The sequence below is a fragment of the Stenella coeruleoalba genome, assembly GCF_951394435.1.
Source record: "Stenella coeruleoalba genome assembly, chromosome: 11".
In the NCBI taxonomy this organism is placed as follows: Eukaryota; Metazoa; Chordata; class Mammalia; order Artiodactyla; family Delphinidae; genus Stenella; species Stenella coeruleoalba.
Genome location: NC_137157.1, coordinates 4,516,838 through 4,543,256, shown reverse-complemented (window position 1 = coordinate 4,543,256; position 26,419 = coordinate 4,516,838). Strand labels below are relative to the sequence as shown.

The 26,419-nt window shown below is 37.2% G+C and overlaps 1 protein-coding gene across 3 annotated transcripts in view; it reads right to left on the bottom strand.

Moving 5' to 3' along the window:
- Positions 1 to 26,419, bottom strand: part of SMC1B (structural maintenance of chromosomes 1B) — an 86,249-nt gene that overhangs the window by 6,346 nt on the left and 53,484 nt on the right. For all 3 annotated transcript variants that reach the window (XR_013830606.1, XM_079937921.1, XM_079937922.1), the window contains exons 13-22: positions 19,738 to 19,875; positions 19,324 to 19,440; positions 17,794 to 17,900; positions 11,478 to 11,619; positions 10,471 to 10,616; positions 8,553 to 8,706; positions 4,846 to 4,944; positions 2,839 to 2,995; positions 2,185 to 2,339; positions 1,044 to 1,195 (exon numbers count right to left, since the gene is read on the bottom strand). Coding sequence is in view for 2 of the 3 variants with exons in the window: in XM_079937921.1 (XP_079794047.1) it covers positions 1,044 to 1,195; positions 2,185 to 2,339; positions 2,839 to 2,995; positions 4,846 to 4,944; positions 8,553 to 8,706; positions 10,471 to 10,616; positions 11,478 to 11,619; positions 17,794 to 17,900; positions 19,324 to 19,440; positions 19,738 to 19,875 (1,367 nt within the window). In the remaining variant the exon portion in view is untranslated. The remainder of the gene's footprint in view (positions 1 to 1,043; positions 1,196 to 2,184; positions 2,340 to 2,838; positions 2,996 to 4,845; positions 4,945 to 8,552; positions 8,707 to 10,470; positions 10,617 to 11,477; positions 11,620 to 17,793; positions 17,901 to 19,323; positions 19,441 to 19,737; positions 19,876 to 26,419) is intronic.

The following is a 26,419-nucleotide window of genomic DNA, read 5'->3' as shown; positions in this document are numbered from 1 at the left end:
CAGGGAATTTGTTTTCTTCACTGCTGTCTCTAATGTCTATTTTTGAAAAAATATTTATTTGGTTGTGGCACACGGGATCTTTAGTTGCGGCATGTGGGATCTAGTTCCCTGACCAGGGATCGAACCCAGGCCCCCTGCATTGGAAGCATGGAATCTTAGCCATTGGACCACCAAGGAAGTCCCTCTAATGTCTGTTAACACCACTCGACACACAGTAAATATTTAATAAATATCTGTTGAATAAATGGGATGGGGGTGACACCTAGTATTAGTCTTATTCTGCTAAGATTTACTTCACACAGGCTCTTGTTTAAGTTCCTGCCTCCTGTTTTTCCCAAAGTCCTCCTGCATTAATGGCATTTTCTTTTCCTTTCCTGTAATTGCCAATTCCTTTTCCTTCTTGAGACCAGTAGAAAACAGCTGTAAAACTTTTATGTTGATCTTTCTGATCATGATAATAGAGAGGCAGCATCATCTATACCTTAGTTCTTCATCTAATGCTTTGAATGTCAAAAGTTAATTGCCTTAATTTTAGCTAACATTTTTCCCCTTGCTTTATTTTACAAACGTTAAGTGTCACCATCATCAGTGGAAATGAGGAGGTTAAACATTTTTTTCAGAAGAAATACTTTAACATTCCTTACTAAATAGCAGATCTCTGAATAGGGACAAGGAAAATAATATACAAGTTAGGTGTTTTTATTTTGTTTGGCTTTGTTGTTGGTACTGTTTTTTGGCAATCCTGATTTCACATCTGGCCATTTGATACTCCTTTTTCTCCTTTATTTTCTATGAAGCTGGAATATTAGTAGCTACTGATAATAACAAATTGAATAAAAATCTGTCGAAGACTGAATTCTCTCTTAGATTTGCTGCCTAAATTGTTACAGGCCTACAGCATAACCTGACTTGTCTGGCTGAAAAAAAGTTTTGTATCACGTACGCTAAATATGACTAAAGAAAAGTAATTAACAGATCTTCTGTAGGAAGGTCTATTTGGTTTCTGCCCTGATGCAAAATCATATAGCTCACTGTGACCTTACCTGTGCACAGCAAACAGGAGAGCCAAAGCTGCCACACACTTTTCTCCCCCCGACAAATTATCCATTGGCATGAACCGTTTGCCTGGGGCCACACAGTTATAGCTAATTCCCTCCAAGTAAGGCTCTTCTGGGTTTTCTGGGCTAAGAAATGCCTGAAACACATGTTATTTATTTAGCAGCATCAGAAAAGCTATTAGTAAATTTCAACATGGAATTGCAACAGAGTTTAACTACAAAATACTCTTGGTTAGATTTTCCTCCATTTTGATGGAAAAATATCAATGCCTGTAAATAATGTATTTAGCTCTATCTATATGTAATCACAGACAGCAAGGGTGTCTGGGGCAGGGAGTAGAGGGAAAGCATTCTAACATAAAGGATAAGGCCTTCCCATCAGGCTGCCATTCAAAGCTCAGAAGCATACGCTGCAGTCTTACTAAAACAATCTTCATTCAGTTCTTTCATTGGTCCTTTCATCAAATCTTTATTGATGAATCCTGTCCTTTAGTCTTACTTTACTGAAAATAAGTTATTTTTGGTGAAAATTCTAAATATATGATTCAGGATTACCTCAGTCATAAAAGAATCCCATGAGAAAGAGGGAAAAGCAGATAGATCAGATCAGATCTACATCTTTAGTCCACATTCAAGTCCACAGTATTTGCTGTGGATGCTGATCACGGAATGGAGAGATTACAAGGGGCACATCTAGATTTGAACGCTGCCTTTAGTTCTTTCCCTCTCCTTTGTTACTCTGGGCAACTCCACAGACCCCAGATCAACCATTTTCCCCAGATCATCTACATCACCCTAACTTTACTACAGAGATGGCTCTATAAAATCAAATTAGTACAGGTGACAGAATTCCAGAACTGAAAGAGAACCTGGAAACCAAATGCTCTAACCCACTCATTTTGCAGATGAAGAAGCAGGACCAGAGAGATTCTGACTTGTCCAGGCTGGTTAGTGGTGGAATGAGTAGGACCTAGAACACAGGTCACTGCAATGACCAATTTCCATGAGCTGACTTTGCCCGGTAAGTGGGTCATTCAGATAGTGTGGTGGCGATTTCCCACCAGAAAAAAAACACACCACCAATAACACGAAGTTCCCACTCATATTTGAGGTGAAAAATACGTACTTGGGCACTGTTGTTTCTGCAGAGCTTCTTGTAGATCTGATCAATTGCGACTGAGACGTGCTCAAAACATTGGCTGAAAAGATTGTATCTCCTTTTTTTCACCTGTTCAAACTCTTGCCTACGTATTCTGGCTTCCTTTCTGCTGGCCTCAAAAGCTAAGAGAGAATCAATGTTCTTTATTTTGGAGACCACCAAGGGCTTCTCTTATTTCACCTTTAAAGCATAAAATATTTTTTAAACTAGATTTTGAGTTTGGTTGTCTTGAGTAAAATCTACCTTCAAAACACCTCAACTATTATTAATTCCAAGAAAATGACTTAAAACTGATGAGCCCTTTTTCTGGTAGGGCTGATTTTTAAATAATAATAACAAACTCCAACAGAGTATCTAATATGCCTCTTACGCTGGTATGAAATAAGACACTATTCTAAAATAATCAATACACCTGTCTTTAAATGAAAGCAGAACGCTTTTCAAAAGGAAGGAATTAGTGATTCAGTATTAAAAGTACATTACTATAAGATAATAGAGGAAAAAAAATATATAATAAAAACAAAGGTACAATTCAGGGGGGATTATTAGTAAATGTTATAGAAATCAAAGCTCCTAACACCCATGAATATGATATTGCTAACAACTAAAGCTTAATTTCACCGTCTGTGTACTCCTGAAACTTGTCTCTGACAGTCTTTAGGTTCTCCGGGGCTCTGAGGTTTGGGGCCGCTGTCCTCAGCAGGACATCTTCCTGGGATGCTACTTGTTGCCGTAGGAGTCTAAGGTGGGCCTCAATTTCTTTATCAGATTGTAGAGCCTATTATTGGCAAAGAACAGCAATGGTTAGCATGCCGTTTAGATCCAAACTGCTAAGGTACAATAATTAGGCACAGGGCCCTTCGGGATCTGGCCCGTCTCCCTCCGCATCCACTCCTGCCCTCCTTTGCGGCCCTCTCTGAGTCTGCAGTGCGGTCAGGTCACACTGCTGTAGCTTCCTGAAGTTGGCTGTGCTCTTTCATAGCTCTAGAGTCATAGATGCTGCTCTCTTGGAACGCGCTGCACCTTCATCTTTCTTAATCTGGCTAAAAAAGTAACAATTCACGTATCACTTCATTTACTCGTTCATTAAAAAATATTGATCATCTACTATGTATTAGACACTGAGGATTCAGTGATGAAAACTATTCTGTCCCTGCCCTTAAAGAGCTCACAGGGAAGTCAGACATGCAAACTGGCGTCTGCAACAGCGCGAAACCCTCCACCAGGCAAGCACAGGTATTATGGGGCAGGCAGAAGGGATCCAACCCATCTGGATGGGTAACACTTAAGCTGAAACCTAAACAATGAGCAGAACTAACTTGAGTGAAGCGAGAAGGGAAAAAGTGATGTAGGCATCACCTTCCAGGAAAATTTTCTTGACCCCCTCCCAGAGGGGTTAATTAATATCTGATAAAGGTGACATTTTAATTCATCGGGAAAAGAATTATTTAGAAGATGTTGAGTAAACTGGTTAACTTACGTACCTTTTAAAAAACAGATTCTTACCTCATACCATATATAAAGATGAATTTCAGATTAATTAAATAGGTGAGTGAAAACAAAAAAATCACTAACAGGAAGAAAATATTTATAAATATTTAGTCAGTAATGTCGTGGGGAAGGACTTTCTAAATACGAAAGCACTGAATAGACTATAAAATAGATCAGAACTTTATTCTGATTGCCAAAAGTACCACAAGTACAATGAAAAGAGCCCAACAAATGTAACAAAATGTATTAGAAACATCTGAAATTAAAAGATGTGGTAGCTACTGCTACTTGGTGTCCATTCTCCATTTCTTCCTTTGTAACAGAGCCCATGTTTGACCATCTCCCTCATACGTCCCAGGAACCCTGCTTGGTCTAAAGCTAAGTCCATCCCACCCCCAACAGTGATTGGTCAGGAATGAACATGTGACCCAATTTAGGCCACTGTGATGAGAGGACAATTGGTAGAGCTTTGTGGAAAAGCCTTTCTTCAATCTTTAGAACAGCACCACTACAAAAGGCAGTCTCTCTCTTCTCTGAGGGTTGTGGTTGGGTGGCTGGAAGGCCAAGAAAGGCTACAGTCATTTTGCCCTCATGAGAGAAGCAGCTTCAGGACGAAGTCAAAACACAAAGCAAAATATGGCTATAGGGTTAAGAGAAAGAGTGAGAGCTGCTAAATTAAAGAGACCATGAAACTGGATTCCAGGTTTGTGCTCTGTAGCTGTGAAGTATTTGTCCCCTACTGAGGGTACTGCACTGGGACACAGACAGGGCAATTCAGGATGCTGGAGTATGTTGGCTACTTTTGTCTATTTCAGGACTTCTCAAAGACTTTATTATTCATTCTGAATCTCCAAGAAGGGAATAGACTTTCAAAACACTGACAGAAACTTTTCTTCTTCGGCAAGACATTTCATGGTATTGGTGTTCTACAGAACACACAGTAAGAAACGGTGATATAAAAACTTTAAATGTTTTAAACATTTTATGTGTAACCTATTTAGACTATTTCTTAAAAAACCATTAGGAAATCTACTTTCTCCCCTAAATTTATGCTCTATCATCTAAAATTATTCTGCAGTATTTAAATATTCACTATTACCATGAGTTAGTCATGAACAACAGAAATCTTTCAATTACCTTCAAATCCTCTCTTAGAGAGCTGTAGTCTATCTCAATGGCGGCTTCTTTTTCATATATATCCATTGTTGCCTGGGTACTTTCTGCTTCAGGTCCCAACTGAAAAACATGAAGCCCTTCCCTTGTTATCTGAAATGGCGATCTCTACTCATCTGTCTGTCCCAAGGCCTCCAGTTGATTGCCACCTCATGCAGATTGAAAGTTAAAACCCTTATGTTGGCCTGCAAGGCCATGATGGTCTGGCCTCTGCTTCCCCTTTAACTTTACTTTGCGCCAGTCTTCCTGGTACTCGCTTTGCTCCCACTACACTGGCCTCCTTGAACAGACCAGGCACACGTCCACCTTAGGGCCGGCACACTGCCCTCTGCCTGGACACCCTTCCCCTAGATGTCTGCATCTCTTCATCTTCTACGTTGTCTGCTAACCAGCTGCCTTCTCTCAGGACATCCATGGCCTCTGCATCTAACATTGCAAACTCTCCTCCACCAATACTCTCTATGCCCTTCCCTGCTTTATATTTTCTTTAGCCTACAGCATCACCAAATACATCAATATTTTATCTGTTTACCATTTTGTTTCTGTGCCTATCTCTCCCCTAGTAGAATGTGAAGGAAGGGATTTTTGGCAGTTATACTCACTGCTGTGGTCTCAGTGCCTAATGCAATGCTGACAACATAGCAATATATTTCAATTTCAATATATATCACTCTGAATGGAGAGAGGAATAGGAAAGAAGGGACAAATACATGAGCACTTACTCAGCTGTAGGCTGGTCTTTGGTGTAATGCTGATACCAAAAACAAAGACTTACAAATTAAGAGAAAAAAACCCCTTTGTCACTCACTCTTTTCTAGACGTTCTCAGCTGAAACAAACCCAATAAAACTACTTTTGGAATTAAGTCTATATTTTATGTAATATATTTATGTTAAAATGGTTCACAAGGAAGTGGAACTTGAATACAACATGTAATGCTGAATCCCTGAATCTCATGGTTCCTGTTGATGTGATTCAACATCGTGTTTTTTATTAAGCTTCTATATGAGTCATCTGATGCCTTGTTATTCAAAGTGTGGTCAGTGGGCCAGCAAGAGCGGGCCTCGCCTGGGAGCCATTAGAAATTCAATCTCTTAGGAAACAAGATCCCCAGATGCTTCATGTGCACAGTATGGTTTGGGAACCAGTGATCTGGTACAGTCTTCCCCACAATAGAAGAATCTTCTATGAGAATCCTGGCAGATGTAGGTAACTTACCCTCTGTCTGCACACCTCCAATGGAAGGGAAATCTCAGGTTCTACCTTACAATGGTTGTAAGACAATGATTCCTTACAACTGTTGTAAGACAATTAATTCTATTCGGCGATCCTTGTCCAGCCCTCTGGAGAGTCACAATTTATACCTAATGCCTTTTCTGTTTTGGGCTTTATACACTACCTTGTATAGCACCCCTAGCACATGGCTGCTACTAGATGTCTTGTAAAATTTTAATCAGGGAACTCCCCACTAGAGGCCCTCCCTCTTTCTAGTAGGAAGTGTTCCCTAGTAGAAGAAATCTGACTCTGTCCTAAATCCCCCAGCCCTAGTATCCCCCTTAGGACCAAAAAGAACAAGTAGGGGCCGTCCTCTATGACAGACCTTCTTCTCTTCGAGGGATAACCATATTCTCCAGGACTTCTCTTCCCAGCACGACACGGTTGGGGCCTTTTCACTATCGTGGACACTTTACTCTCCAAGAGCACCATGCTTAGCACGCGAATGCAGTGTCCCAGGTGGCTTGATCAGCACAAAGTGGAGCAGAAATATCACTTTTTCTTTTTAGATAATGATTCACTATTAATCCAGCTTAAGGTATTAATACCTGCTTTGAAAGAGCCCACTATGAATATGAAAGTCGTTCACGCTAATAAACAAATAATTTCACACTCATGATGGGCATGTTGGAGAATACTTCTGAAAGTTCACACTAACTGAAAGAATAGGACCAAAGCAGCAGCAGGAGTACTTAACCAACAGCATTTACCTAGATGTCAGTCATTACAACTGCTTCTTCCTCTGCACTATTCTATGACGAACCTCTTCTAAAATTACACTGCCTTTTAAACAGACTTTCCATTTCTCTCTATATTATTGTGAGTACTGTTTTTCTGCTCCCATCCACTTCTGCTGTTACAGATGCCTCCCTTCCCTCTCTCTGCACCCTTAAGAGCAGACACGTGGCCCTGAATGAGCCAGAGTTCTTCCCCAGGATTCTTCTAACTGAGAGGGGGCAGGGGAGAGGTGTCTTTCCCCTCTGGTCAAAGCTGGTGGCTACAGCCTGCAGCCCCACGAGGAAAGCTGATCTGAAAAAATAAAGCCAATACATACTGAGCCAGAAAGAGTTCTTGACAGTGTTCAAATTCCTGGACCGAGTCACGTATGAGACTGCCTCCATTCCAGCCCTAGCCCTTTACCTGCCTTTTCCCCCTTTAAAGCCATCTGAGTGGGGTTCAGGACACTTGTGGCCAGCAAAGGGTCTTCTCCTTTCCTTATCCTTTCCTTACCTTCTATCTGGGATGTGATCTCTGCTAAAATAGAGAAAAAAGACTTTTGGCCGAGCTGCACAGCTTGCGGGATCTTAGTTCTCCATCCAGGGATCGAACCCCGGGGGCCCAGCAGTGAGAGCACCGAGTCCTAACCACTGGACCGCCAGGGAATTCCCAAGAAAAAGGATGTCTGAGTATATCACACCAGAATTATGCTATGAGAAGTGGTCAATATTAGCAGGAGAAAAACTGTTTTATAGTTACTTCAAATTGAAGAACTCAAAGGACTGAAGGCCTCTTCTGGAGTAGAAATTGGATGGAAATGCATGGATTTCTGACTGCGGGCAGAGCAGAAAGGGGAGGAGGGATGTGGAAGGGAGACCACAGAGATTCACTAAAGAACTCAGAGATAATCTGAGAGGTAAAAGAAATAACTATTTTCACCATCCTCTGGATTGGCTAACAGTAAGATATTCTTCCTGAACTGTATAGGCATATCTTTCTTAACATGAGTGACAGAACTAAGGGTGTATAAACTTCCAGCCAGCCTAAAGAGTACTGTGCGATACAAATGTGACGAGGAAGAAAGGAAAGAGGCAAACAGAGAAACGTCCACCGCTGGCCGACGCTGGTCTACGCTGGTCTCGCCCTCTGGCTCCGTGGGGCCTGCTGTTGCCTCCCCTCCCCCACACTCTCACCACCTGGACAGACTCAGCGAGGCACGTTTCTGCTGAGAGAGAACCACCTCAGGTTGTCAGTGAAGGTGCAGAGCAAGACCCCTCCACACACCGCGGACAACGTTACCAGAGTACAGAGAAGTGCTCACGCCAGCAGGCCACTGGCACCTGGCCTGTGGCTCACACCGCCTCCCCAGCACCCCTAACTCCAACAGGTTCAAGTCTCTGACCCCTCTTGGGCATCTGTGCACAGGTAAGAGACTCTGGTCCATCCTGTGGGGCTCAAAGGACATGGATTAGCAAGAGAAATAGAACTGCACAAAATGCCCAGCCCTGTGGCATGAGGACCATCCTGCCTTTTTTCCCTCCTAGAGACGTTTTTTCTGCCCTTAAAGGAGCTTCAGAACAAGAGAAAGAATCTGCATAGATGCAACTTCACTAAGCAGCCAAAGGCCTTACATTAAGTTCCACACAACTGCACATATTTTAAAATCATTTGCTAGAATACCTCCACTTCAATGATGTCATCCAGTGACCCCAACAAAAGAATTATTTCAATGTCTTGGACTTTGCAATCAAGCAACATGTTATGTTTCTCTAACCGCTTCTGTTCCAGAGAAGTTTGAAGGATTACAACTTTTTTTTGCCATTTTCCCACTTCCCTGTAAATACACAGATATGAAAAAGTGATTATATTTTACTAATTATGTAAAGTTGCACCAAGGAAGAAAAACATGTTATAAATGTACATGAAAAAAAAAAAGATTTTTTCTTATGAGTGCTGTTAAGTTGCAGAGTTAGCCCATGGATGCTTGTAATTTAAACTTCAACACTCCTGATAAAGGCCATGAATATAATTATTTAATCCAAGGGAGGATTTTCAATAATAAACATTATTACTTTAATCAGGCTAGCACCAATACAGTGCTTTCCTAGTTACCTTATTTTTGTTTTAATTAATTAATTATTTTATTTTTGGCTGGGTTGGGTCTTTGTCGCTGCACGCGGGCTTTCTCTAGTTGCGGCAAGCAGGGGCTACTCTTTGTGGCAGTGCGCAGGCTTCTCACTGCGGTGGCTTCTCTTGTTGCGGAGCACAGGCTCTAGGCACGTGGGCTCAGTAGTTGTGGCTCGCGGGCTCTAGAGCACAGGCCCAGTAGTTGCAGCACGCGGGCTCAGTAGTTGTGGCTCGCGGACTCTAGAGCACAGGCTCAGCAGTTGTGGCACGCGGGTTTAGCTGCTCCGCGGCATGTGGGATCTTCCCAGACCAGGGATAGAACCCGTGTCCCCTGCATTGGCAGGCGGATTCTTAACCACTGCGCCACCAGGGAAGCCCCACTTACCTTATTTTTAAAGCTGTACAATTTTTCAAGCTGCATTTCTCTTTCAGTATAAGTTCTACATTTTAGAACATCAAACCAAGAGAAAGAGTCTCTTAGCAAGAGAAATGTCTTACCAGTTAAGTCATTATGCACCTGACAGTCTCAACTTTTTTTACTGCCACCACTAATGTAATGCCTTCTATCTTAATGAGGGCTTGGGAGTTTTACCAGTTGAAACAAGGTGGAACTTTAAAGAGGACCCAGAAGAAGGACCAGAAATGAAATTAAATAAATTAAGAATTATATGGTTTTTAAAAGTCTGATGACAGAGATGTGGTTCTGTTTAAACTAAATACGAGTTTTAAAAAAAAATCAAGAGTAAATGAACTTATTTCCGCTCAAAAATTTTAGACAAAGAATTTTCTGGCTGTATCTTGAAATACTAAAGGTCTTTGAACATTGTGGGAAATTGTGAAATGCCAAGAGGCTGAGCAAAAACAGAGCTCATTTCATCTGATCACTTATGTTTGTGTCAGTCACACAGGAAAGCAGATGTCACTGTGGTGCAACAAGCCAGCTGACTCAAAGTGTTATTGGTCATCATCATGGCAAACATACCTGCTTATTGTGTAACAGGTACTGTTCTAAGTACCATATGAACACTCACTTATTTAATCCTTACAACTATTCTATGAGGTAGGCACTATTATTATCCCCATTTTACCGATGAGAAAACGAAGGCACAGTAAATAAGCGGCGAAACTGGGGCATGGAACCATGCAGTGTAGTTCCAGATTCTGCGCCTCACCTGCTATGCTTTGTCACACAGACAGACTAGCAGGAGACTCCCCAACAGGAAGGTACTGGTGTCAAGGGGATTTAGGGAAAGGAACTCTTTATATAGGTCCATTTTTTCACCCACCAAAAGGAACTATTCACTCTAAACAACTAACCACCTCTCTTGGTTTCCCCCAAACTGCAATGCTTGATAGGTGTGATGTGGGACCAAAAGCAACAAAGGGTGTATATTCAAATAATAAGACTTCCTATAATAAAATTCAAATTGATGGTAAACATCTTTTAAACTCTGATAAACTTCTTAGTCACCTATCAACTGCCAAAAACTTCTTCCGTTCCTCTTCAATTTGAGCTTGGACTTTCTCAGTGTTGGTAATCTGAGTGACAACTGTGTCCTTAAGTTGCTGCCGTTTCTCCATGAGTTCATCCACAATTTTCAGACAATTTTCTTCAGCCTGAATGGAGATGATTTACATTGTAGATTTACCATCTTCCACATTAATAAGGTCAATAGATCATTTTATTATTAATACAACAAAACCAGCCATTCCAAGGTAAACCCCTATCCTGTAGGCTGCCTGAACCTCTACCACAGAACGTGACCCACCCTTGTTTACACTTCCGGGTAATCACTACCTACCTTTCTCTTTCACTTCAGAGTCATTTCTCAGCTTGCTGCCGTCTGACTTCTGTTTCCACTGTCAGTGAAAATGTCCTTGCTACCATGACCTCTTAATTGGCAATTTTCCAGATTCTGACCTCTTGAAATTGCCATTTTCCAGACTTTACCTTTTCGACAACTTTCCTCACTTCCTTCTCCCTCCCTCTCTGGGGCTTCTGTAACACCACCCCTTCTGGCCTCTTCATAACCTATGTGGCCTCTCCTTCCAGAACTCCATCCTCGCCCCACTGCTCTTCACTGCCTTCCTCTCTGGTTGGAGCCTCACCCACTCACATACGGATTCAATTTACTCCCCTAAACCGGCCTAGACTTCTGTTATCTACGTCCTCTCTAACTACCTGCTGGAAATTGCTATTTAGATGTCACACAGGGAAGTCATGCTCCACAGGTCCAGAATTTTCTCTCCTTAATCTCTCCTCCTATCCACCAAGTTAGAATTCAGGACTCACCGTGTCACACCCCTCCCAGTATCTAATAATTCATGAAGCTGTGTGGACTGTACTTCAAGTATTTCTCAAATGTGTACCCTGCCCCCACCTTCTATCACTATTAGAATTTTTCAGGAACTCAACAAATGTTTAATCATGGAAGAAAGTGATCATTTCAATGACTTCAGCCACCCATCATTAATTACCTTCTTTAGGTTATCGATGTCTTCTCTACCTTTCTGGATAGTTTCTTTTAATGTGTTAATCTTATTCAGTTTTTTCTTCAGCTGATTGCGACTATATTCAAGTTGAACATTAAGCCGAGTATTTTGTTTCTCAAATTCTAATCTAGTATAATAAAGTCAAGCATTACAAGTGGTAAACAGAGTCCTTCAATTATTTAAACTCTTTTTTAGTTTTTATTATGGAAAATTTCAAACAAATACAAACATAAAGGGAATACTATAATGAATTCCCATATAGCTATCACCCAACTCTAATAAAGTATCAATTCATGGTCAATCTTGTTTTATCTATAATCCCACTCATCACTCCTTCCCACCACTGGATTATCTAAAGCAAATTTCAGACATCTTATAATTTCATCTATAAATATTTTAACATGTATCTCCAAAAGTGAAGTGATTTTTAATACATAACCATAAACTACTATAGGTAGAAATGATAATAACATCTTTAATATCAAAATGCTATCACTGCCAAATTTCCTGGGTCTCATTAATTAAAAAAAAACTGCATCAGGATTCATACACTGCATATGAATATGTTTCTTAAATCCTTTAAAATCTATAGTTTCCTTCCCTTATCTTTCTCTTTAAGTAACAATTCATATGTTTATTCTTATTTAATTAGCCAATCAGTCTTTTCAAATAGCTATTCATTCACAAACTCCAAACTTGGGAATTTAAGAACATGTTCCTTCCTGATGTACTTTCCTACTTTGCTAGCTTCATAAAGTCCCCACAAAGAATTCCAGCATCAAAAAGACAGTCTCTTCAACAAGCGATGCTGGGAAAACTGGACAGCTACATGTAAAAGAATGAAATTAGAACATTCTCTAACACTATATACAAAAATAAACTCAAAATGGCTTAAAGGCCTAAATGTAAGACCAGAAACCATAAAACTCCTAAAGAAAAACATAGGCAGAACACTCTTTGACATAAATTGTAGCAATATTTTTTGGATCTGTCTCCTAAAGCAAAGGGAAGAAAAGCAAAAATAAACAAATGGGACCTAGTTAAACTTGAAAGCTTTCGCACAGCAAAGGAAACCACTGACAAAAGGAAAAGACAACCTACTGAATGTGAGAAAATATCTGCAAATGATATGGCTGATAAGGGGTTAATATCCAAAACATCCAAACAGCTCATATAACTCAACATCAAACAAACAACAAGATTAAAAAATTGGCAGAAGATCTGAATAGACATTTTTCCAAAGAGGAAATGCAGGTGGCCAACAAATACATGAAAAGATGCGCAACACTGCTAATCAACAGGGCAATGCAAATCAAACCCACAATGAGATATCACCTCACACCTGTCAGAACGGCTATCATTAAAAAGAACACAAATAGCAAATGTTGGCAAGGATGTGGAGAAAAGGGAACCCTTGTACACTGTTGGTGGGAATGTAAATTGGTGTAGCCATGGTGGAAAATAATATGGAGATTTCTCAAAAAAAGAACTAAAAATAGAACTACCATATGACCCAGCAATTCCACTTCTGGGTATAAATCTGAAAAAACAAAAACTCTAATTCGAAAAGATACATGCACCCCAGTGTTCATAGCAGCATTATTTACAATTGCCAAGATATGGAAGCAAACGAAGTGTCCATCAACAAATGAATGGATAAAGAAGATGTGGTTTATATATACAATGGAATATTACTCAGCCATAAAACAGAACAAAATTTTGCCATTTGCAGCAACATGGATGGACTTGGAGGGTATTATGCTAAGTGAAATAAGTCAGACAGAAAAAGACAAATAGTGTATAATATCACTTATATGTGGAATCTAAAAAATACAACAAACTAGTGAATATAACAAAAAAGAAGCAGACTCATAGATATAGAGAAGAAACTAGTAGTTACCAGTGGGGAGAGGAAAGGGGGGAGGAGCAATATAGGGGGAGGGGACTGAGAGGTGCAAATTAGTAGTTATAAAATAAGCTACAAGGATATACTGTATAACACAGGGAATATAGCCAACATTTTATAAAAACTACAAATGGAGTATAACCTTTAAAAATTATGAATCACTATATTATATACCTATAACATATAATATTGTACATCAACTATAACTCAATAAAAAAGCCGTATCTCTAAAAAGAAGCATTTCAATATCAACTGTAGCTCATACTTTCTCCACCCACTCTCCCTCACATAGCCTGCTAATATAATCATTCATTTAAGAAACATTTTAAAGCACTAATTGTATCAGATACTGTGCTAAATACTAGTAATACAAAGGCAACAACAATAATGATAAAAACAAAGTCATATTTAATGAGAGGTTACTATATGCCAGACACCGTTATAAATGCTTTTACATGAATTAACTCACTTAAGTTATATGACTCTCTGAAGTTGGTAATACCACTATCCCTATTTAACAGTTGGGGAGACCAAGGCACAGAGAGTTAAGTATCTTGCCCAAGGCTACCCACTTAGGAAGTGCTGGAGCCAGGCATGACACACTCAGGCAAGGGCCAAAGAATCCCTGCTCTTAATCACTGACCATGCTGCTTGTACGAGTGGTTAAGAACAAACCCTTCAGGGGTTTATTTCTGCTGCAGGAGGCAGACGCACAGGCTGTGTACGAGTGGAACACTTCTTCACTTGGCTCCAGGATACCACTTTGGCTTTCGTCTCCCCTCACTGGCTGCTCCTTTAATAGTTCCTTCTTAACTCCTCAACTTGCTTACATAGCCTAGGATCTCTTCTCTCTTCTATCTACATTCATTCCCTTGGTGATCTTATCCAGTCACATGACTTTGAGTACCATCTGTATACTGACAATCCCCAAATTTATATTTCCAGCCTGGACCTCTCCCATGAATTCCTAACTTGTATGTTCAACTGTCTACTCTACTACACCTTCAATTGGATGTCACAGGCACCTCAAACTTAATACCTGGGATACATAATGGATAAGCTACTGTAAGTAATAAGAGGCATTAGCAAAGTTATCAGATGTTAGATAATTTAAAATTTGATACCATTTTTCTAAACCAGTAGAAGGCAACTAGGAAAATATCATAAAAATAGATACTAGTCATAAGAGGAAAAAAACTACAAAATATCTAGAAATTAAGAACACACAAGATCTTTATGGAAAAAACTTTAAAATTTTAATAAAGGATAGAGATGATTAGAATAAATGAAGATATATTCTATGTTCTTAGATGAGAGGACTTAATATTTTGAAGATGATCTCCCCAAATAAATCTATAAATCCAAAGCAATCTCAATCAGAGTTCCAGTTGTATTTTTATGATTGATTGGCAGAACTCCTTAGCAAGAAACTATATTGAAGTTCAAGCAGACTACAGAACAAGGAATATGACAGGGATAAAAAGGGGCATTTTATAAAGATAAAGGGATTAATTCAGCAAAAAGACATAATGATCCCAAATATATATGCACCTAATCACAAGGTTTTAAAATACATGAAGTTTAACTGACAGAACTGGAAGAAGAGAATGAGAGATCCAAAAGTACTTAGAAATTTCAACACTCCTCTCTTAGGAAATGCTAGACCAACTAGACAGAGAATCAGTAAGTACACAGAAGACCTAGCAACACCAATCAACTTGACCTAAGCGCCACTCAGAAAACACTCCACCCAAAAGCACAATGCATATTCATTTCAAGTGTACATGGAACATTTACTAAGATACAATACATGCCATGCTATCAAATAAGTATCAATCAATTTAAAAGGATTTAAATAATGCAGAATATATTCCTTACCACAATGGAATTATTAAAAATCAGTACCAGAAACATATCTAAATCCTCCCCCCACCATAACAATTTCTATTAAATTAAATAACGCTTCTAAACACCCCATAGGTCACAGAAAGAAACCACAAAGGATATTAGAAAATACCTTGAATGGAATGAAAATGAAATAAAACATACCAGAAGCAGTGGGATGCAGCTTAAGCGGTACTTAGAGGGAAATAAACAGCTTACATGAAAAGAAGAAAAGTGTAAAATAAATAAAGCAAGCTTCTACCTTAAAAAGCAAGAAAAAGAAGAGTAAATTAAACCCAAAATAAGTACAAGGAAGGAAACAATGTAGTTAAGAACAGAAATCAACAACACAGAAACAGATAAACCATAGAGAAAACCAATGAAGCCAAGAGCTGGTCTTAGAAAGGATCCAAGGATCCAAAGGACCTCTAGCTAGACATCAAGAAGAAAAAAGACAAGACAAACTAGCAATATCAGGAATGAAAGAAGGCACATCAGTACAGATCCTACATAAATTGAAAAGAATAAAAAGGAAATATTAATAACTTTGTTAATAAATGTGATAACTCACATGAAATGCACAAATATTCCTTCCAACACACAAACTACCAAAACTCACTCAAGAAAAAAGATATCCTGAATAGCCCTGTATCTAATAAGGAAACTGATTTTGTAATTTAAAAATCTCCCATAAAGAAAGGTGGGTAGCCCAAGTGGCTTCACTTGAAAAATTTACCAAACTTTTAGGAAAGAAATAATATAAAAACTCTCCATGAGAAAACTCTCCATGAGAAAACTCCATTTTATGAGTCTGGCATTACCCTGATACAAAAATGTGACAAAGACATCGCAAGAAAAGAAAACTATAGGGCAATACTCTCATGAATATAGATACAAAAATCCTTAACAAAATTTTAGCAAATCAATCCAAAATATTTGAAAAGGATATTACAGCATGACCCAGTGGGCTTCACCCAAGGTATGCTAAGTTGGTTTAACATTCTAAAATCAATCAGTGTAATTCACCATATTAATAAGCTACCCCCCCAAAATAAAACCCAACCATACAATTATCCCAAAAGATAGCAGAAAAAGTATTTGACAAAATTCAACACTCATTCACGATAAAAAATTTCAGCAAACTAGAAACAGAAGGGAACATCCTCAATCTGCTAAAGGGCACCTTAAAGTTAATATCATACCTAAACGTTAAAGACTTAATGCTTTGCCCCTAAGACTGGGAATAAGGCAGGATGTCCACTCTCACCACTTTTATTCAGTACTGTACTGGAGGGCCTTGCTAGTGCAATAAGACAAGAAAATAGAAGGCATACTAATTGGAAAGGAACATATAAACATGTATGTGTATGTATATTTTCCCCCTTATTGTCATTTGTCTTCTCATTTTCTTCAAGATGCTTTTGCCATGCAAAAATTGTTTTTAAATTTCTATACATTTGCAGTTTATCAATCTTTTCTTTTATGGCTTCTGGGGTCTGTCATACTGAAAGATCTTCCCTAATCTGAGATTATTTTTTTAAATTTTCTTATGACTTATTCTAGTAATATTTTTATGCTTTCATTTTATTTACATTAAAATATTTGATTCAGCTGGAATTAAATCTGAGTCTAAGGAATGATGTAGGGATTCAAGCAGGTTTTTTTCCAGGATGCTAACAAATGTATTCCAACTGAGTTACTGAAAAGTGTATCTTTTCTCCACTGATGAAATGCACCTTTATTTTAAATCAAATTTCCCTTATAGATCTGAGTATATTTCTGGACTCTGTGAGCCAGTACCTCAAGATTTAATTAAGATAGCTTTATCCTATGTTTTAAAATCTGGGAGTTCTAGTCCTTTCTCATTACCTTTTTCATATTTTTCTTAACTAGTTCTGAATGTGAACTCTAGAATCACCTTATCCAGTTAAAAAAAATCTTGTCCATACATGTATTGAGATGATACTTAAAGTACACTATAGATTAAATTAGGGAATATCAACTTCTTTACAACATTGAGTCTTCCTATGAAAGAACTAGTTTGCCTTTCCTTTTAATTCACATTTCTGTATATAATTCTCAGTCTTGTTTGAAGGTTTCTTTATATATTGCTTTCACATCTTAGTTTATTTATAAGTAGTAAGTATTTTACCTTTTTCCTCTCTACTATAATTGGGATATTTTCACCTAATATATTGTCTCCCTGGTAGTTTGTTTATAGAAAGGCTACACAATTTCATCCATATATGGATATTTACAGAAAACTAAATAAATTTTAATAACCACTGTGTAATTATTTCCCCATTCTCTTATTTTGTATATTTGTGCTTTCTCTCTTTAAAAAATTGTGGAATAAAAGAATTAGATCTCTTTATTAAAATAGGAATGATTACTAGCTATTTCTTGACAAACTGAAATGAAGACTACCTCTGGCAAATTCCTTTAAATTATGAAATAATAGTTACATTTATATAAGAGTAACTGCTTACCAACATCTTTTAATAAAAATACCTTTTTTGATCAATTTCTTGTTGCTGTTTAACATGTCTGTTCTCATATTCACGAATATTTTCTACACCAATTTCTTCACAGAAGTGTTGAAAAATATCATCTTCAACCTTTTAAATTATTTTAAACCAAGTGGTTTAATAATTAATTTTAAGAAAATACATAGACAATGCTTAAATCTACGTTTTTCCCACCAAGATTTTCCTGGATTAGGCCAAAGACTAATCCCAACAAGCATCACTGTACTCTGAAAAGTCAGTGCTTTCTCTTTCTTTAACTCCATAAACTACGCTTACCTATTTTCAAATTTCTTATTCTGAAAACTAAGTAAGAAAGCTCATAGCTGGCCTTTTAAGTGTTTTGCCCCTATGAAGTGTTTAATACAAAATCGGAAGTATTTCATTCACCAAAATATAACATGCTACATAAATACATAAAATATTCTTTATATTTGAGTAATACTCTTTATATTTGAGTATATTTGAGTCTTAAGCAGTGTAAAACCAAGAGGACTGAAGCATAGAATTAAGACTCAAAACACCTGGAACAACTAGAATGAGCCATATCTAACAAAATAACATTTAACATTAATATTTTTAAAGCCCTGCATTTATGTACTATTATAGGATAAGAGAGACTTGTTTTAACAACAGGACATGTTAAAAAACTTTCAGATTTCAGTTTAATATAAATTAAATATGAAAGTGATATGACTGACACAACAGTAAGCTATAAATTGTATAAGTAGATAATCCAAGCCACGGAAAGTTATAGTTCTATGTGCAGAGTTCCAGGGTACTCTGAACTGGTCAGATAGTATTTTTACATTATTTTTTGTTCTGGGCATTGACAAATAACAGAGTACCCAAAGGCTGGTTACCAGAATTGGTCTTAGATCCATAGTAAATGTAAATAACTAGGGAATTAGGGGTACTTAACCTGGAAAAGAGATAATTAAGGGGCAACATAAGTGTAGTTTCAAATCATGTGGTAAAAGGCAGAACCAGAGGCAATGGGTGAAAGTTATTGAGCGATGGTGTGACAAACAACTTTTTAAGGATTAGGGATAAGCAACAGCGGAATGAATAAAACCAGAAAGTGTCTGTCACTTTATAAGCAGAGGATAGATGATCATATCTTTGGTGCCCCAGAGCCAAGCAACTGTGCCTGGCATATAATAAATGTTCAAGAAAAAATTACTGAGTAAATACACAACCTTAAAAGATGACACAAATGACAAAGTTCTTTCCTTCTTGGTGTTAAGGGCAGTGAGAGAAAGAAAGTGGCTGCAAATTTTACAATGGACAAGGAGAGGCTGGAGAGCTGAAGAGAATAACCATGTATACTAGTCATTTTCTCTTGAGATTAGCAATAGTGGTTCTCAAAAAAACACAAGGAAATTAATTTGGCAAACCAATAGAACTTAGCATTTATCAAACTTTGCTTTAGCACATATTGAAGAAGCCCTAAATTTGGTATCTGGTCTAGAACTATATTCCACATGCCATTTAGTAATAATATATCATTCATAACCTTATGTATCTTTCCTTCAAATTCCTCAATTCTTCGTTGCCGTTGTTTGATTCCTTCACTCAACATAGTACATTGAGACTCAATATTTAGCAGTTCACTTTGTAGCTGAGATTGTTCCTGATTACAAAAGAGAAAAAAATGTCTTTTTAACATGGCCATTTTAGCTTTATATAGTGAAGCCAAAAACATGATAGGTATCTTTCAGAATAAAAAGAGAATCTGTGAGATAAGGTAAATTCAGGTACAACTGGATAACAACATTAACAACCATAAAAATAAAGTAACTTAAAGAACTATAATATACCTCAATCATGGGGAAAAGTATAAAAACTACATGGTGCTTTATAAATGTAATTCCTGAAATTCTATGTCCTGGTTCTAATTTCCATCAAATTTTATGTAAGTCTATGTTACCTGGTAAAAAGCAGCAAGGTGCTTCTTTTTAATTATTTCTAGTTCACTTTGCGAATATTTGAGTCGTGTATGAGTTCCTTGTACTAGAGTCTGTATTTGTTTCAAATCTGCTTCCTTGCGAAGTGTCTTCATTAAATCCTAAAAAGGAAGGGAAATATAAAAATATTTTATAACAGACAACACTTTTACTTTTCACAGTGCTTTCATATGACATAATTCACTGCTTTTTACATATAACCGCATCCACACTCCACCTGCCCTTCTTCTGATACTGGGCAATTAAGTACATAAGTCATCTGGAGTAACCAAGATGCCATACAACATCCTCAAAAACCTAACTATCTTCCTAACAGGAAATGGGCATGAAGATGAGGAATGGGGAGTGCATGTTCCACCCAAGGCACAAAAATGGCATAAATGAGATCATATGATATGTGTTGCCTTGTTTTTAGTGCATCCTTGTCTTGCCTCATCCATTTCCTTCTCCCTTCACCCACCCTATTACTCAACCAAATTAACTTGCTAGTATATGTTCTTCTGTGTTTTTACTCCAAGTCCGTATATGAAAACGTGTATACATACTCACCTATATATGTTGTTTTTTTCAGTCTTGTTTTACAAATTTGGAATCACATTAAACATGCTTTTCTGCCTCCTGCTTTTCTCATTCAGTTACTCACAAAGGTCAACTGATAAAGCTCTGAGTTCAGTCTTTTAATGGCTGTGTATTATTCCACAGTGTGACTGTAACAAAATTATTTAACTCTTCTCGTAATGATGGGCATTCACTTGGTTTCCAGGTTTTTGCCAACACAAACAGTGCCGCAATAACATACTTGTATGTATACCCTTAAATATTGGTATTTTTACTTCCATGCAATAGATTCCCCAGAGTGAGCTTAATGGGTCAAAGGTATTCATGTTTTTATTATACTAGCTGGTACCAACTGCTTTCCCAAAGGCTACAATTCACATTTCTATAAATAACGTTATGAGTATGTGTTTCTTTACAACTCTACCAGCATATACATTTTCCCCAAGTCTTACTGATGTGTCTGAAGTAACACTAATTTAATTTGTGTTCCCCTGAGTACTATATTCTATATTGAGCATTTTTTCATGTTTACTAGCCATATGGATTTCTTCTATGAACTGACTACTCTTATCCTTTGCCCAGATGTTTCTATCATGTCTTTTTCAAGTCATTTATAGAGTTCTCTGATACTGCAGAACCTATAGTCTTCATTTTAAACTTTAAAAAAAATGTATCCTCATTTAAAATATTTTTTAATTCAAATTTTCAATCTATCTGGAATTTATTTTTATATGTCGTATTATGGGGCACAAAATTACTTTCCCTAGATGTGCCAATACCATTTACTAAATAATCTAACCTTTTCCCACCAAACTAAAACATCATTTTAGTTGTATATTAAATTATCACATATACTGGGCCCTATTCCTGAAGTCCTTATTCTTTTTCATTAATCTGCCCATTCCTATGCCAATACCACCTCAGCTTGGTTACAATGGCTTTTCATAGTATTCTGTATGCTGGTAACATACAATACTACCACAAGTTCTACCACACTCTCTTTTGTTATACCTATTTTTTGACTAGTCTCAGGAAATTCTTCCTTTGTAAGAATTAGAGGATCATTTTATCAAATAAAAAATTCTTGGTTTTATATATATATATATATATATATATATATATCTTTTATTTTTTTTAACTGCATTTTGTCTTTGGTGTTGCGTGGGCTTTTCTCTAGTTGCAAGAGCAGGGGCTACTCTTTGTTGCGGTGTGCAGGCTTCTCATCGCGGTGGCTTCTCTTGTTGCGGAGCACGGGCTCTAGAGCGCAGGCTCAGCAGTTGTGGCGCACGGGCTTAGCTGCTCCGCGGCATGTGGATCCTCCTGGACCAAGGATCGAACCGGTGTCCCCTGCATTGGCAGGCCAGGGAAGTCCTCTTGGTAACTTAAAAAATTTTTTTTATTTATTTACTTATTGATTTTTGGCCGCGTTGGGTCTTCGTTGCTATGCCTGGGCTTTCTCTAGTTGCGGCAAGCAGGGGCTACACTTCGTTGCGGTGTGTGGGCTTCTTATTGCTGTGGCTTCTCTTGTTGCAGAGAACAGGCTTTACGTGCGTGGGCTTCAGTAGTTGTAGCACGTGGGCTCTGTAGTTGTGGCTCACCGGCTTAGTTGCTCTGCAGCATGTGGGATTCTCCCAGACCAGGGATTGATCCTGTGTCCCCTGCACTGTCAGGCGGATTCTTAACCACTGCACCACCAGGGAAGTCCCCCCTCTTGGTTATATATATATATATATATATATATATATATATTTTTTTTTTTTTTTAAAGGAAGCACACTCTCCTTATGACTTTTGAGTGGTCTGTTCTCCTTTTTTTAAAAAAACTAATTAATTAATTAATTTATGGCTATGTTGGGTCTTCGTTTCTGTGCGAGGGCTTTCTCTACTTGCAGCAAGCGGGGGCCGCTCTTCATCGCGGTGCGCGGGCCTCTCACTATCGCGGCCTCTCTTGTTGCGGAGCACAGGCTCCAGACGCACAGGCTCAGAAATTGTGGCTCATGGGCCTAGTTGCTCCGCGGCATGTGGGATCCTCCCAGACCAGGGATAGAACCCGTGTCCCCTGCATTGGCAGGCAGATTCTCAACCACTGCGCCACCAGGGAAGCCCTCTTGGTAATATTTTAATTGAACTTGCATTGAAGTTATATTAATTGGAGGACTTCTAACCCAAGAATATAGTATGTCTTTCCTTTCAGTTGTTTTGTCCTTCAATAAGATTTATTTTTCTAATAGTTACTGTGCCTTTATACTTATCTTTATTCCTATTGTGAGCAGGAATTCCTATTCCTATTATTCCCTTTTTAGATGCTTTTTGATAGTATAGAGAAAAACTACACAGTTTTGTTTATTTATATAGCCCTTCCATTATCTTATTAAATCTAGTAGTTTTTAAACTACAGTCTTATTATCAGCAAAGAGTCAATTTTTCTCTTCTTTTCAAAAATTTATACAAATTATTTCATTTTGTGACTATATTTAATATAACTTCTAAGATCATGTTAAATAATAACAGTGATAGCCCATATCTCTACTTCCTGATTTTAACTAAAACAGTTTTTATGTTTTACCATTTAGCAATTATTTCTGTTAGTTTTGGGTAAGAGCTATTTTTTATTTTATTGAAGTGATTTCCACCAATTACTCTTCTACTTAGAATTTTAATTAGGACTAGCTGCTGAACTTTATCAAATGCCTTTTTATGTATGATCATATGATTTTTCTCCTGCCTTTAATTTGTTAATGTAATGGATTATGTTGATCGATCACTTAATACTGAAATACCCATGTATTCTTAGAAAAAATTCCATTCAGCAGATGTATTTTTCTTTTACTACATTGCTAAATTCTCTATAGTAATATTTAATTTAGAAATTACATATTTATATTCACAAGGGAAGCCAGTCTTTAGTTTTATTTTTTGTAGTATCTTTATAATATTTGATATTAAAGTTATACTGGGGCTTCCCTGGTGGCGCAGTGGTTAAGAATCTGCGGACCAATGCGGGGAACACAGGTTCAAGCCCTGATCCGGGAAGATCCCATATGCTGTGGAGCAACTAAGCCCATGCGCCACAACTACTGAGTGTGCACTCTAGAGCCTGCGAGCCACAACTACTGAGCCCATGCGCCACAGCTACGCACCTAGAGTCCATGTTCCACAACAAGAGAAGCCACCGCAATGAGAAGCCCACATACCGCAACAAAAGCAAAGAGTAGCCCCTGCTCGCCGCAACTACAGAAGGCCCACATGCAGCAATGAAGACCCAATGCAGCCAAAAGTAATAAATAAATAATAAATTTATATTTTAAAAAGTTATACTACCTTTAGTAAATAAACTGAGAAGTTTCCATCTTTTTCTATGATCTAGAACGGCTTATGTAACATTAGAATTATATTAGACAGAACTGAGCTATAAACCCATCTGGTCCCAGTCTTTTTCTTTTTTAATTGTGGCAAAATATACATAAAATTTACCATCTTTATCATTTTAAAGTGTACAGTTCAATAGTGTTTAAGCACATTTTCATTGCTGTGCAACCAATTTCCAGAACTCTTTTCACCTTGCAAAACTTAAAACTAGACCCATGAAACAACTCCCCATTCTAATCCCCCAGGCCCTGGCAACCATCATTCTACTTTTCTGTCTCTATGAATGAGACTACTCTAGGTACCTCATATAAGTAGTAGAATCATACAGTATTTGTCCTTTTGTGACTTGCTTATTTCACATAGCTAACATCTTCAAGAGTCATCCATTTTGTAGCATGTGTTAGAATTTCCTCCCTTTTAAAGGCTGAATAATATTCCATTATATGTAGAGACCATATTTTGTTTATCCATTCATCTGCTGATGAACACTTGGGTTGCTTCTACTTTTTGGCTATTGTGAATAATGCTGTTATAAACATGGGTGTACAGGTATTTTTCCAGACCCTGCTTTCAATTCCTTGGGGTATATACCCAGAAGCAGAATTGCTGGATCATACAATAATTCTATTTTTAATTTCCTGAGTAGCCACCACACTGTTTTCCATAGCTGCTGCACTATTTTATATTCCTGGAGTCTTTTTTCAATGAGAGATCATTCAACTAACCATGGCTTAAAAAAATGTGTTTTTTTTTTTTTTTTCTCACACAAAAGCAGTCTACAGTGATGCAGCTCCTCAACAATGGCATCAACTTTCAGCTTCTTAATACAATGGTTTTTATACTCAAGCTTGCTGTTTCTTGGTGCCAAACTGCTGCTGCATCTCCAAGCCTCTTGAATGCGTTCCAGTCAGGAAGAAGAAAATGCAAAAGATAATACCAACATTCCCATTTATATCTCCAAAACTGCCACAGGGCCACCACTAGCTACAAGGAAAGTTGGGAAATCAAGTTGCTTTAGTTTTTTATGATTCTACAATAGAGGCAAGCAAGGAAGGAAAAGGTTGTGGATAGGTACTGGGCCAACCAACTACACCACTGCCTGCCACTGCCTCATTTTTCAAATGTTCCACTTTTTTTCTGGTCGATCTTGGCAATTTATATTTTTCTGAACATCATCCTTACAGATTTTCAATTTTTTTTACTATATAATTATTTGCTTGTAAGATTCTCTTAAAATTATTTTAATTTTCTCATTCCTGATCTGTACATGATTACTTCTAACTTTTCTTCCCTTCATTGGAGTTGCAAAGAGTTTATCTATTTTATTAGTCTTTCAAAAGAACCAGCTTTAGATTCATTTTTCCCTTTTCTATTTGGAGTTTTCTATTTAGTTAATTGCAGCTTTAAAAATTTCCGTTATTGCTGTTTATTTTGTGGTGGTTCTAATTTCTTAAAGTAATAAATTCCCTTATATTTCATCTTTCTTCTTTAATAATGAAGGTATTTTCCTTTTGATGTAGCTTTACTGTATCTCAAAGATTTTGTATTCACCATTTTCAAGACATTTTGTAACTTTCTTCTTAATTGCTTGTTTGATCCCCAAACTATCTACAAGTACGTTTCTGAATTTTTATGTAGACAAAGATTTTTTTGGTCACTATTTCTATTTCATTAAATTATGATCAAGATGACGTATAAAAATCTCTACTTTAAAAAAACTATTGAAGTTTCCATTGTGGACAAGCATATGATCAGTTTTTAGTGTTTCATAGTTATTTTAAATAATATCTCACATTTATTGAGCACTTATTGTTTTGTAAAGTTTACATTAACCTACTTAATCCTCTTAACAATGCTATGAAATAGGTACTATTATTATCCCCATTATTATTGATGAGAAAATTAAAGCATAAAAGCATTTAAGTAACTTACTCAGAGTCACACTGCTAATAAGTGTTAGAAATAGAATCTGGATTTAAGCTTATTGATTGTATTACCAATTCCTCTAAGTTACTGTTTTTGTCTACTAGATCTGTCCAGTTTTGAAAGACATACAGTGAAATGTTTCACTATAATTTCATTTTTATTAACTATCCTTGCTTTAAATATTTAGGTACTATGTGCTGCAAAGAGGTTTAAAATGGAAATCTTGTTTTTTAATATATAATGTCCTTCTTTATTCAATTCATTCAATAAATATTTATTGAAAGTTTACTATAGGTGAGGATTTTTAACCTTAAAGTTCACATTGTCTGATATTGTCACTCCTGTTCTTTTTTGTTTGCATTTGCCAGGTGTTCATCCCATAATTTTCAACATTCAATTTTAAGACAATTTCTTACAAATGACATTTAGCTGAGTTTTGCCTTATTTTAAGCTATGATGATCTTGGTCTTTTAATGGGAAACTTAAATCCACTCATGTTTACTGTAATGACTAATAAACAAAAATTTTATTTCCTCCATCTTACTTTTTATCTTTTATTCTTTTCATGCATTATTTTTGTTATTTGTTCCTGTGTTAGTGTACTTTTAAACACTCTAGTCCCACCAAGATACAATCTTTAGAATATTCTTACTTCTTCATCTCCTCACAGATAAGACCTCTGGAACATATTTACTTCTGTCTCCATCTCTAGTTCCCAGGTTTTGCTGAGTTAGTTTAGCACTATTCATTTATTATAATTAGGTCTGTTCTAATCCATGTGTTGCTTAGAGTA